This window comes from Bacillus rossius, chromosome 5, assembly GCF_032445375.1.
Source record: "Bacillus rossius redtenbacheri isolate Brsri chromosome 5, Brsri_v3, whole genome shotgun sequence".
NCBI classification, from domain to species: domain Eukaryota; kingdom Metazoa; phylum Arthropoda; class Insecta; order Phasmatodea; family Bacillidae; genus Bacillus; species Bacillus rossius.
Window position 1 is genome coordinate 22907020 of NC_086333.1, and position 20459 is coordinate 22927478.

At 32.4% G+C, this 20459-nt stretch overlaps 1 protein-coding gene across 1 annotated transcript in view; it reads right to left on the bottom strand.

Annotated features, from left to right (window-relative positions):
* The window catches only part of LOC134531638 (uncharacterized), a 46890-nt gene that overhangs the window by 14384 nt on the left and 12047 nt on the right, over positions 1–20459 (bottom strand). Inside the window, exons 3-4 of the mRNA XM_063367399.1 lie at positions 16996–17125; positions 10238–10858 (exon numbers count right to left, since the gene is read on the bottom strand). Coding sequence (XP_063223469.1) covers positions 10238–10858; positions 16996–17125 — 751 coding nt within the window. The remainder of the gene's footprint in view (positions 1–10237; positions 10859–16995; positions 17126–20459) is intronic.

A 20459-nucleotide genomic window follows, 5' to 3' on the forward strand; every position in this document is an offset into this window, starting at 1 on the left:
CCAACATCATTTATGCACTTGCGAACAGTGAATGGAATAGTACATACTACGTATCGGAGTGCGTGCGAGGCACTTAATTTGTTGGAAAACGACGATCATTGGGACAAGTCAATTGAAGATTCATGTGCTACTTCTCATCCATCTCAAATACGTTTGCTGTTCGCAACTATTTTGTCCGCATGTTTCCCATCACAACCAGCGCAATTGTGGGAGAAATACAAAGACTACATGGCTGAAGATATTCTGTACAAAATTCGCCAAGAAACAAATAATCATGACTTGGATTTCACAGAAGAAGTATACAATGAAGCGCTGATATTCATTGAGGATCTTTGTCTGACAATATGTGGTAAGTCGTTGACTCAATTGGGAGTGACGGCACCGAACCGTTCCATCAATGCGACATTTGACAGAGAACTACTTAGAGAACAATCATACAACAGAAATGACTTACAGCTGTTCGTCCAGGAAAATACACCGAGACTCCTTCAAGAACAAAATATAGTATATAATACTATCATACAAGCTGTGGCCAACCAATCCGGTGAATTGTACTTTTTGGATGCTCCAGGTGGAACTGGAAAAACATTCTTAAATTTCCTTAATCCTTGCTACGATCCGTTCAAATGGCCATATTGCATTAGCTCTTGCTTCCTCGGGTATTGCTGCAACATTAATGGAAGGAGGTAGAACAGCGCATTCAGCTCTTAAACTATCACTAAACATGCAATGCACAGAAAGTCCAACATGTAACATTTCAAAAACATCAGGAATGGGAAAAGTTCTTCAGACGTGCAAAATCATTGTATGGGATGAGTGTACAATGGCTCACAAAAAGTCATTGGAAGCATTAGACCATACACTGAAATATTTGCGAAATAATCCAGATCCATTTGGGGGAGTGTTGGTGTTACTATCCGGTGATTTCAGGCAAACGCTCCCAGTGATACCTCGCTCAACAACTGCTGATGAATTGCATGCCTGCTTAAAATATTCAAATTTTTGGAGCACAGTAAAAAAAATGCATTTAACCACGAATATGCGAGTTAAACTTCAGAACGATCCAACAGCAGTCATATTTTCAAGACAATTAATTGAAGTTGGTAACGGCACTGTACCTACAAATCCAGAAACAGGAAAAATCAGCTTATCATCTGATTTATGCAACATCGTAGATTCAAAAGAGGAATTAGTAGACAAGGTATTCCAAAACATCGAAACAAAATTCAAAAATCATGCATGGTTGAGCGAAAGAGCCATTCTAGCGGCTAAAAATGTTGACGTACACGATATGAACAATAGTATTATAAACAGAATCGAAGGTGAAACAATGACATACAAATCTATTGATTCAGTAGTGCACCAAAAAGAAGCAGTGAACTTTCCAACGGAATTTCTCAATTTACTCGATGTTCCAGGATTACCACCACATATTTTGAATTTGAAAATTGGTGTGCCAATTATATTGCTTCGAAATATCTGTCAGCCTAAATTATGTAATGGTACACGATTAGTAGTTAAAAAATTAATGGATAATCTTATTGAAGCAACAATTTTGATTGGACTTCATAAAGGTGAAGACGTATTACTTCCACGAATGCCACTTATTCCGACAGATATGGCGTTCGAGTTCAAACGACTTCAATTTCCAATACGCCTTGCGTTCGCTATGACCATCAATAAAGCACAAGGACAATCTTTGCAAGTGTGCGGTTTGAATTTAGAAAATGAATGCTTCTCTCATGGACAGTTATATGTCGGGCGCTCCAGAGTCGGTAAACCATCTGATCTATATGTTTATGCAAAAAATGGGAAAACAAGGAATGTAGTCCTTCCATTAGCTTTACAATAAAAATGTTTAAGCTAAACACATTTTTATTTCTTCTATTACATTCCACAGCCATGCACAGTAAAATATTAAATTAAACAATGAATTAATATAAAACTGTGCCACAGCAAAGCGTGGCCGGGTTTAGCTAGTTATATATATATTTACTTGATAAAATTGTTTATTGAAACGTACCAACAAATAAGGAAATAATAAATGGAACATTGTAATAACATCTTGCTTTATAGATCTTGCTTTAACACACCTAAAAGGCCACTCTCTGTTTTAGCACAGGGCCCTTTAAGTGTCTTCTGAGCGCCGTTTGGAGGTTGGTTGGAGGACTGACTCCAAGACTCCTTCACATTCACAATACATGTTTTAGCTTCATTCAAGTGCGAAATATATATGTGCTAATAAATTATATTCAGTAGTAATTTAAATTGAACGTTTTGATTAATTTTATTTACTATTCGTAAATATTAAAAAAAATTGTGCCTGTATACTTTTTTAAGTGCTCCAATATAATTGAGGTTAACTGTCAGTATGTATTATTAATTCATATATATTAAAATAATATTATTTAATATAATTAATACTTAATATTATGAAATTATTAATGCTAAATATTTATTATTGGTTTTTTAATATTTACAAAATAAAGAAATAAATTTAATAAAACATTTAATAAAAAGTTTGTGCTAAAAATTAAAATCGAAAATCAAATTAAAATATTAATTTTTAATATTTATTATTAAATTGAATAAATAATTTTTTATAAAAATTAATGAACACATATAATGAAAACTTTTTGATAATAATGAAAAGTGAATATTAAATTAAGAAAATAATAAATATTTATAATATCAATAAACTTAATTTAAATTTTTCATTCTATTATTAAATTTATTTTATTCTTTATTTAAATATTAAATAAAAAATAATATATATTTAAAATTAAGAATCTTATAATATTTAGTACAAATTATGACATATATATTTATAATTTTCTAAATTTTATTATTTAATGTTTCAAATTTAAACTGAACTTTATTCACTGTGTTGACTATCTTTTTCCAGCCCTTTTATTATTTTATTGTAATTAATTATTTGCATTCAATTAAAATCTAATTTTTAATGATGCAATAGAAGAGTACCTTCTCACGCGCGGACATAAGTAAACGCACACATTTTTTAAAAAAATTTTAGATTATTAAGATACCTCTAAATTATCATAATTTCAGTGGTTATACGAAGATTCGCCAGAGAAATAACATATTACATAAGTCCATTACCACTGAGAGTGATAAATACTGTGGATGTTACAATCTGTAAAACAAAATCCTGAATATTGTTAGAAATAAGATTTTACGTTCGAAGATAGTCTTTAAAACTTCAATGTAGGACTGAAATTAATAAATATATTAACACATACAATTTGACAGTCCTTTTCAGTCTTGTCCATCAACAGTTTTCCAAAGCTTATGTTCTTAATAAAACCTTCACATTGTTTTGTCCCCCTGCGCTTGTTTTAAAATTAAAAAAATTGTTTACATAGAGTATTTAGTCTATAGAACAAACCATTTAAGTTTCCACAGAGATGATATGAAAAATCATAGAGTAATGCTGTAATTTAGAATCAAAAGAATATGACTATTGTTATAAAAAAATACAATAATTAAATTGTCTACTAACCAAATTCAGTACAATTTCATTATAATTTTTAATATTATAACTATATTTTACTTTTTTAATTTTATTCAACTGCAGGTCAGGTAATGTCAGGTATGTAGCATGTTTCCCTGAGTTCTTTGAGTATGAAGGCTACTTCGTTGAGGTGTGAATAGTTTCCTGTCCTAAGCGAAGCCATCGATCTCAGGCGATCGAACAATATGTTAGGATCTTCGCATGATGTATAATATATATATTTTTTTGCTATCGTCTTCTTCCTAGAATTTTTTATTAACATTTTAAAGATCACTTACCTCCCAATGATTATCGGAAGTTTTATCAGAATATTTCTCAGATCCTGCTTTGGCAGCAAACAAGTTTTTTCTCCTATATTTTTTGCTCTGTGTTTAACTTGTTGATGTCTTAAATGTTATTTTACTATCACTATGTTTTAAGCTGGTTCAAATTAACATTTACTACCGCGGCTAGGCAGTATGTAGAGTAATTTAGTATTCTGTTAAGAGGTAGCCTTGTTCAATTTTTTATAGTTATTACATAGTGTGTTTTGTTACTTATTTTATGTTTATGTTTATATTTATTTGCGGGTCCAAAGCATTGTTATAATGTATGAGGCAGAGCTTATTATAACGTGCTTAACTGTGTGAGTGGGCTAGTGAAGCCGAACCATTGACTGTGACATTTTACGTGCCTTGCTAACCCCGACACTGTTGTGTGAGAGGGACGGACAGCGCGGAATGTCGCGACGAGTGTGTCTGGTCGGTGGCAGTCAAATGAGCGGAGCGGCGGGGAGTGGTCACGCGCGGAGCTCGTGTCACGTGCGGCTAAGCGGCACGTGCATTTTACCAGGACGGTCCTTGTGATGCATGACAATCGAGGAGGGCTTTTTGATTCCTGCTAGCAATCGGAGGCGATTTTTTAAAATAATAGTGCAACTGTGACACGTAAATTGCATGAAATTCTCACCGCTGGACTTAAACTGTAGCAAAGTTACTTTTTTTTAAAATCTATTTTACAGTCCCGGTTCAAGTCAATCTCAGCTGCGCAATGGAGAACTCTACAAGAAAAGAAGGGACGACACCATTCATTACACCGGGGATCGGGGTGACATTCATTTGAATCGTCGAGCCGAAGAATTTACTGCTTGAAAAAGTGTAAATTTTTAATTCCAGGGAGTTTGTCAGTTAGCCTATTTCCAAATTAAATATACTTATTTCATAACAATTAAAATTTTCAGCTTTGCTTATTTTTATCTTTCTCCTGAATTTTTATTGGCAATACTTCTTTTGTGTTCTCTAAGTGCTACTGAATATTCCTGTCAATGTTTTGCTGGTTTTCTCTGTGTGCTCCTTATTATTTCTGTTATTTCTGTCAATATGTCTTTATTCACCATGTGCTTAAAGATATTTCTGACAAGATTGATGTTGGTGTTCTTTGTGTACACCTGATTTTTCCTGGTGAGGCTTTGGCTGATAATCTTCGAGTGTTTATGGTTATTCCCTGAAAGCAATCCCTGCGTGTAATTTCTTTTTTAACGAGACAAGCTATTTTATTAAGAGTTTTGCTTACTAAGTGAATTCTTGTTACCAAATAATCACTTACAATTATTAAAATGGGGGAATGCAAACTAAAATAATCATTACTCATTAGAATACTATGTCTTGAGATGGCTGAGAAACAATATCATGCAAGACTACTTCCTTCTCCTTTATGTCTAGCGAAGCCCTTCTTATCTTTAGATAGTGATAAAGCATACCGCATCCCACATAAAAAAAAAATATTTACCATTACGAAAAATGTAGTGCCATCTGTTTGTGAAAAGCAGTACTACTTGTGACCAGTTTCTTGTATGATAAAATATAAGCTGATGAAAAATTAAAATTTGCATTTAAGTACCTAATTGTTCCAATTTAAAATTCTCAGTTTGCATCTAACATTAGTCGCAAAAGCTTACATGGATTTTGGTTCGTTATCTGCAGCTGTATCGGAAGGACATTTTTGTAGATACTGCAGCAAAGAATTTTTCCTGATAAGGAATGGTGAATATCATGAGAATAATGGTTGTGTTAAAAACCTACTATGATAAATATTAATCTGTGATAGGTATTCAAGTAGTTTACACGAAATGATTGCTTAAAATCACAGCCGAATGTGATAAGTCAAGCCCCCTTACGAGATAGAGGACAATGATTATGACACTACACTAAAGAAGAGTGTGCTGCATGATGTAAGAAATTTTCCTTGTCTTGAATGTGATTAAGTTCATAGCTCTTCTGATCTCAACAAAGAACGTAATTTGGAGGATGCTGACGGTTTAAGTAATACTGGAATCAATGGAAATATCATTACCGTGAAAAGTGAGAATACATGCAAGCCCATCTGAAGTAAATCCTCCATACTTTGAAGAAATGATAGATACTTAAGTAGGAAGCTTTTAGACTATGGAGAACCATCGACATCAACGATTCAGAATTCTTTCAGTAATCCAGGTGAAGACACTGACATCTACGATTATGGCGACAGTGACTCTGAAGCTGGTGACAAAAACACCGTGATCTAGCACCTAAAGCTGGCAAGATCGAAGTATGTGATGAAGCCCTGAGACCAAAATGATGAAATTGGCATTATAAAATAAGTTAATCTGATAAAAATTACTATTATTACTGGGACGCTAGTGATGTTAAAAATATTAATAACAAACATTCAAGGAAGATCACGATAGTAGAACAGATTGATTATATACGTCATAGGAAGATCCTAACATATCGTTCGATAGCCTGAGACTACAGATAACTTATCTTTGGGCAGTAAACTATTCACACCTCTAAAACTCAGGGAAGCTGGGTACATATAATAATGATTGTTTGATCTGCATTTGTATTCAATTTAAACGTAAATTATAATTTTGATTTCAAAAATGATAGGTTTATTCCACAATTTCTGATTTCTAACTAAAACTGATTTCTTGCGACTGCGTGTTCAATGTGTGCATTGCATGTTCATTGCATGTGCGGTGTGTACATTGTGTGTCCAATGTTTGTATTACATGTTTTTTGTGTGTTCATTGCGTGTCCAGTGTGTACTGTGTCTCTATTGCATGTCCAGTGCGTGTATTGTGTGTCCATTGAGTGTCCTGTGTGTGTATTGCATGTCCATTGTGTGTCCAGTGTGTAAATTTTGTGTCCATTGGTGTCCAGTGTCTGTATTGTGAGTTCATTGCATGTAAATTGTGTATTGCACGTCCTGTGTGTATTTTTTATCTGTTGCCTGTGTACTGTGTGGTCACTGCCTATCAAGTGTGTTTATTGAGTGTCAATTGCGTGTCAAGTTTGTGTATTGAATGTTATATGTGTGTATTGAGTGTCCTTTGTGTGTATTGCGTGACCATTGCATGCCCGTATGTGTATTTTGTGTTCACTGCACATCCATTGCTTGTGTACTGTATGTTTGACATGCGTGTGTACTGCGTGTGTTCATTGCGTGTTAAGTGTGTTAATAATGTGTCATTTGTATTAAAATGTTTGTATATTGGGTGTCCATTGCGTGTCCTGTGTGTCCAGCTTTAGTTACTCATATCACTGACCGAGTAGTGAACTAAGGACGGGAATTGATTGAGTCAATCATTTTTTTAATGATTAATATTTAATAATTTTTTTCTGGAAACTATAGGTCAATTTTACGAATTTCCAAGATGCTGGCCAATAAGTCATCATCGGCTTACTGGTGTCTGTTAGATGAGAATTTTTTTTATTTTTTTTAGGATTTTCACAAATTAAAATTAGATGAATATTTTGGTTTACCTAAAATAAACATTTTATGATCGAGTAAGGATCCAACCAAGCAGTATTTTCTATCAAATCAATTATAATTTAATTAAGTTATTTTTTTAATTTGGGAATATTTCCGACTTTCCTGGTTTATTATTACGAATTTCCAAGATGGTGGTCGATATGTCATCATCGGCTTAATGGAGGCTGGTAGATGATGATTATAAGCCTATTTTAATATTTTTATCATTTTAAATTCATTAAATATTTTTTTTACCTAGATCATTTTTTTATTTGGATCGAGTAAGTAAAGAAAATACATAATCAATTGAATCAATAATAATATTAATAAGTGATTTTTTTGACGAATTTTGGAATTTTCCCTGAATTTTTAACTTAATCAATACAAATTTTGAAGGTGGCGCCCAAGACTACTGACAAGGTGGTGATTAAAAAAAATACAAGTCCGATTATGTGTGTGTGTTATTTTTATACGCCTTATTTAAATCTCTGTTTTTTAATCGCTCTATGCCCATGTGGTTAAAGGTATATGTTTAACAACGCAGTGGTCAAAGCGGTCATGGTCCGAATCACAGTGCTTCCAATGTAATTTGTATAAAAATATTAATTTAATATGTCTGAAAGGACCAAAACAGCATTGTTGGGTTATGGAACATTTACCTCATATGCATGAGACAGAGCGATGCTGGCACTTTCTAGGAACAAACACCAGCAACAAAGTTGGAGGAATGAAAGTTGGCAGCCTCCACCAGAACAGAAAAAAATAATGATGGGGGTCGTGACATTATCTAACATGGCGGCATCTAGCAGACGAAAACAAGATGGTGGCCATGACTTCAGAATCAAAAACGTGGTTGTGATTTCAGATTGAAGATGGTGGGAGTGACATTAGGATTCAAGATGGCGGCCGTAACGAATATTGCAACTTTTAAAAATCAAAGATGGTGACCATAGCGAAATTGCAACTATGAAGTCATATTATAGATGGCATACGTAACGAAAAGTTTTTGAATAGTGAGTGGGGCACTTCATTTCAAGATGGCAGAATCCAAGAAGGTGGCTGGGGTCAAAAAAAAGGTCAAGGTCATAAAAGATGGCCGCCATGATGTCAGAATATACGATGGCGGACCGGCTCCACGGCTTCACACCCTGGACCGTGTTTCCAGACCTATATTTGTATGCAATTCCAAAAAATTCACAAAATGTTTCATTAGATAGTTTAAAATTTTGTTTAACAGTGTATTTTTAAAGGGTGTTTGTTCGACAAATTATATACCAAAAACATTTTAATCAGTATTCATGCTCATAGTTGTTCGTTATGCTGGGAACAATCCTGCATGAAAAGAAGAAGTCCAAATAAACAAATAGACTTACATTCCAGAGAAATAAATTTGAATATACTAGAAAAAAATCAATAAATCTTGCAAAAAGGTTTTAATTTTTAATTATTTTAATTATACATTAAATAGTACAAATTATGTTTATTTTTTTTAGTTTACCAAAGAAATGAAAAAGTTTTCTGATTATGAAGGTGAGGAATGTGCCATTTGGTTTACATAGAGAGTTTTGATATAATCCCGCATGTGTGCCTAATGCGATATATTTATTTTTGTTTTTGACTGTGAATTTGGATTTGAATGATTTGTGAAAAATTTTTTTTATTTTTTTTACAAATGTTAAGCAAAAAAAGTAAAAAATTATTTTATATGTTAGTAAAGTTTTGGTAACAATATTATTCTGATATTTCATTTAATGTTTATTTAAGATAGTATTGAAACCATGTCTTGTTCAGAAGAAATAATCTTACGAATGTTATCAATTCGAAAGAAAAATTTATATTTATTATAAGATACAGTATAATAACATAATTTCGTAGAAAAAAAGAAAGACATCAATACAATCCAAGCGGCTTGAAAATTATTTGACTGTATGATTTTGTCCACATTTAAACATATATTACTATAACGTACAATTAGAACTATAGATAAATATAACACAACGTTACGATTTAAGTAGCTTGAAAAAATTATTTCACTGTATGATTTTGTCCACATTTAAACATATATTATTATAAATTAATTCAACAACTTTAAGATACTTCGATGAACCCAAACTATGCACTAGTTTTCCTACATAATATTCGCTTGTAATTTTTTATTATAATATAACTATTCCTAAATATGTTTAAAACTATATATGATACACAGCATTTTGATGTTACAAAATATTTTAAAACTGTATTTAATTACAAGTAGAACAAACCTTTCATACAAAAAAAAGTGATTAGGTTTTTGTTAAAATATTAAATATTATCACAACCTGTAATAATATTGAAAACTGTCGTATTTTAGAGTCATATTCACAGATTTGTGTAAGTATGACATTTTCAAGCAAAAGAGAAGTAAAATTACAAGTGGATGCTTAAGACTAATATAAATAAATTATTTGGCTATGAAAGGTGATGCAAATTCCATCATTGAGTCATCTAATCAGAGGAACAAAAACAACTATTTTTAGTAGCATAAGCGCAATATGTCAGTTGGACTTAGCCACAGAAGTATTTTATGACACATTTTTACATTGAAAACGTTTAAACTTGCACGAAAAAAATTTTCTAAATAAAAAATTATGTTTGAAAAAAATAAAAAATTAAATTTGTTAGGGATAAATATATTAAATTTGAAACTAATTTATTTAAAAACAATTCTGTGTGAACTCATTTTATTTTTGGCATTCGGAATACGTAATTTTAGTATACTATTTCCATTGTGTGAAAATAAAAAAAAAATTATTCGCACTATATAATTTAAATTTGCACACGAATCAATGATATAAATATATTTGCCGTGCCAGAAGAAATAACGCAAACTTTAATACAAACACAAAAAGGTATAACTTGCAACTGCAGTGAAGTGAGTTGACGCGATGGGCTCACCCGTGGCGGCTGTGAAGACGCCCTCCTCGGCCAGGTCGTTGAGGCCGACGTACACCTGGTTCTTGAGCGCGGCCCCCGCGGCGACCCGGGGGAACCTGGAGAACACGTCCAGCAGCGCGGCGACCTTCTCCGGGGAGTCCACTGTGGCCAGGCGCGCGCCCTCCTGCTCGCACCTGGCCCGGGCGAGCCTCCACGGCAGAGACACCTCCGACAGCCTGATGACCCCGGCACGGCCGTAGTCCAGGTACCCCGTCATCCGTCCGCTGCTGAACCACGCCTGCGGTCCGCCTGTCCTTGTCCTCCTCTCTGGTAGCTGGTTGCCGCCTGGAAGCTTCCTTCCAGACCTCTCCTGATGAACCTGGTGTCCACTGTCGGCACCCACCACACGGTCATCATCTGCTGGGTGGATCGACTCCTCTTCGTCTCCTGAATACACCTTGCTTCTGGCAAACAATTTAAAAGCATTGTTTACCACCCTCCTTTCATTGGTTAACTCAGAAGTTTGAAATGGCATTTCATCGACATCACTTGTTTCAAGAGCGCTGCTCTGTGGAATATCAACATTGCCAACGTTGATCGGTATTTCCAAGTCACTTGAGGTTGTGTGTTCAATTGATGTATCTAGAAATAAAGTGTAAAACTCATAAAACACAAAAAAGTACTCCTCAAATAACAAAGCAGTATTATTGTTTTTTTTTTCACTTTTTCAGAAATAACTTGCAATACATAAATGTATATGAATTGTTAGGTTTAATTTAAACATTTTAATTATAAAAATTAATAAATTCTAACATAAAAGTAAAAACTCTTAAAATTCGTTTAGACTTCTTTATAATATATTTTTTTTAAATAGACATTTTTCTAAATTTAAAGAATTTTACATTTACTCAGTTCAAGTTAAGTATGTATGAATGTACATTTATGTTTTGGAATATTACCCTTATAAATAAACAATTTAAAAACTTAGACCATAATCACTGATATATATTCTATATTTCACTCTACGGTGTACCAATGCAGAACGTTTGAAAATTGATTAGCTAAATTATAATGGGTTGCAGGGAGTTCCACAAAAATAATTTTTTAAACACATATTTGGAAATGTATCTCTCTAAAGATTTCACTACAAGAAGTAGCGAAAAAATTTGAATTTCGCGCACATATAGCCATCATTACTGTTATCAGAAACATGATCGCAGCGTAGTCATTCATCTTGTTCAGGTCTCGGCAAGAAGTAAGCGACGAGCAGGCTACCTACACCTAGAGTTAAGCGGCCCATACAAGTACGAGTCTGGCGAGGCAAGCTCGCCGAGATAGACTCGCGAGCCCTACTCGTACGCTTATGGGCCGCTTGAAGGGAAGGAGCCCTTTACACGTTAGAGTCTGGATCGGTGAACTTGGGTCGGAAGTCAGACTCGGATATTTTTCACCAAACACGATTCGAACATATTCCAAACTTTTCTCTTAGATTACATACCTACTCTGAAATGAGTTTATCAAATCAAGAATTAAAAAGTCGCACTACAGTAGCTAGAAGTGGTTGCAATAAAAAAAAAGATCATACATTTAAATTTAATGAACTTTATTTCAATATGACAGTCCTGACGACCACAAAAAATTATTTTAGTATTAATGATGAAATAAGCGGTATTTGCTCGAAAAAAGCATTTCCGTTTATGGATAGAACGAGACAATGACTATGATGCAACATGCTATATAATGTGAAGAACTTCTTGCATTGACAATTCTGCTTCTCACAACAGGGCGTTCATTTGAAGATCTCAAGCTAACCACCATAATATCACCTCAAGCATTGGGAAAATTATTCCGTAAACCTGCAAGGCAATTTACTGAGCTCTCAAAGCAGAATATTTCAAGGTGAGGAAAATTTTTTGTAACAAACTAGCACGTAATATAATTATTTGTTTAACTCATTACTTATATACAAAATTTGGTATTCGTTCATTTGCTATAGTTTAAATATGAATGGCTGTTATTGTATTTATTGTCAATATTTCTCATTTAACTCACTTTTTTCATTCTATATGTAGGTCGAAATACTCGCTTTCGTTTGTTGGGGGCTTCGCCCAAAAAACACCCGAATGTGGTCTTTAGCTGTATAGTTTGTGAAAAAATACATGTTTTTATTGTTTTAAATTTTAATATAACTAAAAAACTAAAAGGCAGTTATGGGGACTGTCGAGAGAAGTGGAAACTTAAAAAATTTGTGATATGACATAATTTCTACGTTAAATGTACGTAAGAAAATGATTTTGGTATTATATCACTAGCATGTAAGTGACACAAACCCATAAGTTTTGCCCCTACCAATAATAACTTTAAAATTAGAATAAAGGAAGTTTTATAATTGAAAAATAAAGAAATATGAACTTCAATCCACAAATAATATACATCACATCTCATAAATCAATAACCTGTCATTTGAAGAAATTCACTACGTAAATAAATAAACAAAAGAAAAACATAACCTCAAATTAACTTCCTATTTAAAAATAGCTAATGCTCGCAATATGTACCACAAAATAACGTTAAAATATTCTTGGAAAATAATAAAAATAAAAACTTGTATTTTGAAAATTAGAATAAATGAAGAATTATCCTTGAAAAAAAAAAACTATGAACTTAAATCCATAAATAATAAACATTCACTACGAAAATAAATAAACAAAAGAATATCGCTGAACGCGGTCATTTTAACTTCACCTACTGCTACTACAGAATGTTGGCAACGCGAACTCACAAGATTTTACCCATCCAAAAAAAAATTCAACACGCACATAATACAGTCGATTATAGGTATACAATGTATTAGTGTATATATGCGTATACATGTACACAGGCCACTGCACGTCGCTAGTCTTGCGCAACACTTCACTAGCATGTCGGTGACGCGAACACATAAGTTTTGCCGCTACCAAAAATGGCTCAACGCTGCTTAAGTAGATTGTACTTCAAAAAATATTATTTATTTTAATGTTTTAAGATCAAATGAAAATTTTATATTTGGCAGGAATTTGCGCACTTGCAAATTACTAAAATATCTTAAATTTGATAATTGTAAGTGCCGCATTAGTATGGGGGAAAATAAAGGGAAAGAAAGCATAAGATCTTATTTTATAATAAGTTTTTTAGTAACAGTAAATGATGATACGATAAATCTCAATAGGAAAAAGTTAAAAATCTTAATTTTGATAGGGCAACCGTAGTTAAGCATGGAAATTTTTAGAATCATTCGTGAAAATATTAGAATATTTACCGTGTAGCTAAGAATGTATCTTAGATATCACAGACGTATAGACGATAAGGAAATAGACCAAAATTTTATCTCTCACTAAATCTGATAAAATGGTTCAATCGGAGGTTTCATAAGTGTTACTGTTCGTCCACAAAGAATATCCCTAAAAAAAAGTGTGCATCGTTATAGTCCATTGTTTTTCTTCCACATAGGAAATAAAAAAAATATACTAGGGGAATTTGAACTATTGTAAGAGACGATGTAAAAAAACATTCATAACTGTACTTTATAGATTATATTTTAAGCTCTACACATTTGTATTGGTTTAAAAAGTTTTCAAGCATTTAAAGATCCGTAGCTGTATTAATACGTTTCTGAGATAGGTATTTCCCCAGTTAATATGTTTAAATATTTTTACATTGTTCTAAATATAACTGATATAATGAATGCGGATAAAATACTTGATGGTCAACGGCACAGGATAGAGAAGTCAAATGCATTAAAGATATTCGCTGGTTTTTGCAGGAACATCGTCATAGCTGGGTTTTAGCCCCAATATCCGTAACAGTTGTTAAACTTCTTAGAATAATGGGATTTTGTAGAAGAACATAATGATTACATACAATTATACATCTTTTATTGAAATGCCTTAATTTGGTTTTGCACATTATATTTTAGATGGAATAAATATTAATCTTTATTCTTGTTTATTCTACTACAAGTAATGAAATAGATTTTGTCATGGGAAACAGGGTTGTTCCAGGTATATGGGTGACATATAAAATTGCAATTGTCCACAACATTTGCTAAATTTATATTAATAAATAAAGTTAGATTTTTGTAATTTTATTGGTTTTTTAAATAGGGGTGTTTTAGAATGATTTAACTAATAAAAAATTATGTTGTGGTCCCCACCTATCGAATGTTAACTTACATTCTGGGAATCACAAATTTAGTGTCTAAATGCTCCAATTGCTGGACAAATTTAGGGCTAGGAACCTAAAAAGTTTTGAAAATTCTGGTATAAAAGAAATTTTATAGAGTTGAAATTATTGTAATGGAAAAAAATATGTGATATTTTATTCTTTGCAGTTATATTTCTTTTATAAGCCCACAAAACATAATCTAACAAACCGTTAATTTATTTACAGTATTTTGAATGTAGTTAGCCTAACGTAACGAACTTTCAGAATGTTTAACATAGTTTCAAACTTCCTTAACGACCCAAACGTTCATTTTATTTGCAAGTTATATAATTAGTGAAATAGCACAATCCTGAATTTATTGAATAAGAACAGCAATTATTTAAAAATTTGTAAAAAAAATTATATTAATTGTTTGTGTATAATTCGTAACAATATACGTTTACCGATGTGAAATAACGGAATTTGCTTTCAGCTTAGATAAGTGACTTTTAACAACCAACACGTAAATCATTTATGTGTAACCTTTTTCGAACACGGCCTAAAATATCATGCAATGTTACACATTAAAAAAAAAAGGAACGGGATGCGGATTGTTTAAACTTTTAGTGTGCCAAACTTCCAACATTTTCTTTCCTATCTTGTTAAATCTACCTCAACCTGAACACGTGCACGCTTTCAGTAGCAACGTTAACATAGTAGAAAATCGCATATTATATTTATAAGATATGGCACACGCACAAAACATTCAGTTTGAAACGTTGAGGACGCGATTATGTTTCAATACCTTTCCGCAGCAAACAATACATCGGTCACAGGAGGGAAAAACATTTTTTTTTTCAGTTTTAACATGTTGTTTTATCTTACAAATAAACAAACGTTGTTACGATTGTGAAAACAAGTGTAAAATGGTGTCATGGAAAGTCGCTGGCTGGTTATAACAGGAGCATTTTTTTCATTTATAATATACTATAGAGTTTTTTTTGTCAATAAATGTGTTAACAATTATTCGTGGTTATATCGTTTAGACGATTTTCCATCATCTTAAACAATAGTTTTGCTATGACGATTCCTCTATAACAATACTTCGATGGCGTGGCTGGACATATGTAAGATAGTTTTTATTTTATTTTCGGTGGTTGAAATATAAAAGCTCAAAATTTTCGGTATATTCCTGTCGGTTACGGACTAAGATCTACATCCTATCAGAATTTCGAGTTTCTAGCTTGTCTAAGAGTAGGTTACAGTTTTATTAAATGAGTCAGTCATTGAATCTTACGTTAGGCTGTATATATATTAAGATATTTTTTACAAATGCATTGTTTATGTCCTCACAGAAAAAAAAGACTAATATGGAAAAAGAATTGAGATAATCATTGGAATGTTTTTACGATTTGATAATTAAAATTGGTTTTATTTATAAAAACAAAAATTAACTTATCATTATTCACAATTCCTAAAAAAAATATACAGTACGATAAAATTATAAAAATTAACAATTGATTGTTAAAATATTCTTCATAAAAATTTAATAATTGTGCTTTGTAATACACTATTTTGAGAATTTTTTTTTACCAGTTCATGTGCTTAGAACTGCGCTGCATGGTTGGAAGGAAGGACAACACCTGACAATTCACGCGAGCTTCCGTCTGCGGAAGTCAAGCCAAGCCAGACTCGAGCCAGGCTCGTACGTGTGGCACACTTACGCCACACACACTAGCAACCAGCAGTCTGGTGTATCGCAAACTTACGCCACACAAACTTGCAACCAGCAGTCTGGTGTATGGAAAACTTACGCCACACAAACTTGCAACCAGCAGTCTGGTGTATGGCAAACTTACGCCACACACAAGAGCAACCAGCAGTCTGGTGTATGGCACACTTACGCCATATACACTAGCAGCCAACAGTCTAGTGTAAGGCTCACTTACGCCAAACACACTAGCAACCAACAGTCTAGTGTACGGCACACATACTCTACACACATTAGCAACCAGCAGTCTGGTGTACGGCACACTGGATTGTTCATGTGGCAGGTCATCATGATTGGCTTATGCCAATTAAAACTAAGTTAATAGTTTAGGCTGTGTTTGAGGTCAATTACGCAGTTTAGTACTTGCGATGTTCCTTACTTTACTTGTCCTTGAAGCGTACTTCATTTATCTGGACGGCATCAATATTTTACCTCTTGAAATGGTGTTCAGCTAAAGTTCACTTTAAATTTCTTTGCAAGATATTAATGTTTCTGTAGTTTTAGTGTTTAGCTGAAATTATTAATTTAAAACACTTTATAAGTGTTACAAAAATATAAGCAATTGTTTCTATGACTTAATTTTTTTCCTTACTATGGTCAGAATGGTTGTATATGGTTCTTAACATGTTCATATTAACATTGGTTTCTTGCACATGTTTGAAAGTTAACTTTGTAGGGTTGCATTCTACAACACATGGTCCTTTACAAAAATGTTTTTTTTTTGCCATGTCCTGCCACCTATTTTATGATGCCCAGGTAATATTCCAAAACTCCATTTGAAATTAAATCTTTAAATAAGAGAACAAATGAATTCTGCATAACTTACCTTTTAAAAGTGTTTCATCTCTATCAGATTTTTGTCTTCCACATACTGTTGAACTGACCTTGATTTTAACTTCCCAATATCCAGTATCCAGCGATCTCAACTGCGGTTTCCCATCATGTTCAACCACCACCTAAATTTTTTTTATGAAATACATCATCTTATAGGAACCGTTTAATTATTTTATTAGCTACTTACATTATACATTTATTTTTTTCTGATTTAGAAATTAAAAAAATATTAATATTATAATTTTTTGTATATTTTTTTAGTAAAACTTTTGAAATATATATTTTTAGAAACTGAATTCTGAATTTTTAATATAAATCTGAATTATTTTTATATTCAGAAAACTGCAAATCGTTAAATGATTTTGGATTGTTACCACGTATTTTAACAATTATTTTTATTTAGGCAATAAAAGTGTACTTGTTTTTAATATTGGGACCAAAGCATTAAAATATTATATTTTTTTAAAAAATCAAACCGTTCACAAAGCGAATATAAAAATTAAAAACGCTCGCTTGTAATTTAAACATTTTATATTTTTTAAAAGGATTGATTAAATATCAATGAAAAATATATATTAAAGGTTACACATATTACAAATTAAAAAAAATTATAAAATATTTTCATTAAAACAAAATGTGGCACAATACCTGTTACAGATTTTCCTGTTTAATTTTTTTTTAAATTACTCCTAACAATGAAAATACTATACAAAATAATAACAGTAATCCAAATAAATAACTATGTAGAAGTCCTTGTACGAATAGTTTTAAATTAAATTAACCAATATGAATTACATAGAACAAGTTTTATTTTTTTGATAAAACAGATTGAGATGTTGCACGTTTTTTTATTTGCCTTTGTAAACTTTATGAACATAAAAGTGTTGCGACATTATACGTCACATGTTACTTTCACACCTAATACTTTATTAAATGTTAATTTATTATTAATTTGTATTAAAACTGCCCTACAACTAAAATGAATCTAGTCAAATAAAAAGTGTACAAAAAATTTGAAAGAAGTGCTCTGCGCCATCCCGCCTTGAACGTTTCAGTAAGATGACATAGAAAGACGGGCAGTTGGCGCTGGATGTGAGAAAGATGGCGCAAATATTAATATTTATTAAAACATCAGTAATAAAATATATCTAATCATGGTAAATACAAAACACCTGTTTCTTGGATATCAACAGAAGAACATAAACTATAAAAATATTTACCTGAAATGTATATTTCTTTGTTATAATATCAAAATTAATTTGGATGATGAAATAGGGAAAATCAACTATATGTATGCTTTAATACAAACAATATTTTGGAATGTTCTAAATAAATGTTTAGTGTTATGCAAGCGCAGAGTCACGTGTAAATAGGAACGACTACAAAGTTTCAGCTTATAAAATTTTTAATGTAATTATTATTACAAAAATGTACTTTTTGATCTTTATCATTTTTCCCCAATTTCATCCTTATCACAATCGTTGCAGCTACGCACGTAGACAGTACATATTACGTGCAACCAATTTCCGCTCTCACAAAACTTAATAAAGTTTTTCTTGTGAGTAACGAAATAGTTTTCCCAGCATTCTGTGCAGTCATTTATGTCATCCAAAAGCGGATCATCATCTTCAATTGCTTCGTCACTGCTTTTAAGGTGTGATGATATGTTTTATCTTATGAAATTGCCTTCTCTCTCAAAATTAATATTATTTTTATGCAATATTTCTAATGAATTAAGCACCAATGACGTTTTATTATGTTCATGACTTTTGTGGGCGTGAAAGGTAAATTGAATGTTTTGAAGTGTAGGAGGAGAATTAGGATCATTCGGAAGTGTGGAATTGCCTGGCTGAACGGAAGAAATCTATGGGTGCTAGGAACAGGGACTGGTGTATCCGGTACTGATCAGAACTTGTGCTGGGTTGTTTGGGAAAACTTTAAAGATTTCGTAGCATCTGAAATGGTAAACATTCAGCACAGAGTGTCATTATGATTCGAAGGATGTATTACGCATGATCTGGAACCATTTGTTTAATTATCTATTGCTGGGGCTTTGTTGCATGCTGTCCCCAAAAACTACCACTGGAATACGTGAGTCTGTATTTTACCTTAAATTTATACTTGTAATACTCTTTTTATCAGTTGACCAAAAATTTAATAGCTCCAATGAATGAGTTGTGCGATATGGTAGTCAAAGCACTTTCAGATTTTTATCAGCAAGTTAAATAAATTATACAGATTTGCATTGCGAGATATGACTATATTTAATCAATCGGTTGCTACCCGGATGTTTAAATGAGCATTTCTTTAATCCATTAAAAACAGCTATGATTTACTGTAGGAGGTTTTGGCCTTCATATGCCTAAATTTAGAATCATGACAAATCCCATTTATAAATTTTATTTTTTATTAAATTTTTACAATGAATAAACGGAACGGGTAAAATCCACCCTCAGAATTATTACAGTCTACAACAGTGATAGTCTTAACAATTTTAATCCAGAGAAGATAAAATATGCCTGGTTTGCTAGTCATGTGTATGTCAGACTCGTCAATATGGAATGTATTATCAGGCTTATCAATTAATTTATACTTGTGCAAGGTTTAAGTATACAATTAATTCCAAATAAATATCAACTTACTCAGGCAGAGCTTCTGCGCCTTTACAAAAGTCAAACATTGTGAATGCCACACTGTGGTCTAGGTTTTGCGCCATTAATTATTACAAATATATTAAATTATTTAAAAAATATATTCCAAAAAACATAATTTTAAGAATAAGATTTATAAGAATTGTTTTTGCATCATCCCATCCTGAAAGTGCCAATATTCAGGGTGTAATGGCGTTATAAGTTGCTAGTAGTACACGTAAACAAAAGATAATAATGGACACATCAATAAATTTTGGTAGAAATGAACAAATATTTTTTTTTTCCATAAATAGTAGTATGTATGTTAATTGTACGTTTGAAAAATAATGCAATAAAAAACCAATGGCTTGAACAGGATACTTACAAGAAATATTCATTATTTCCCGCAGATAAAAATGATTAAAGACGAATAAAGCACAGCTACATACAATCTGTAGACCTAACAAACACCCCTAATAAACTTACAGTGGCATCTAGTGACTATCAAAAGTCCTATGGCCACTGCGCAATCTCACATGGTGTGCCCTCAATCTATTTGACCTTAAACAGTAAAACGCATCGTTAGAAGTACAGTGTGTCCGTAAAGTCGTTGTGCTCGTTCGACCAGTCACAGGAAAGCAACGAAACAAGATAGCTAGAAATGTGAAATCTTCGCTAAATAAAAGGTAAACTCTCCAAGTTTGCTTACCTTTTTATTACAATTCGATGTGGCTTCCATTTGTGGCCCTAGACACATTGAAACTATATTCTAGTTCTTCCCACACACGGTTAAGGACATATGTTGTGACAGAGTGAATAATGTCTC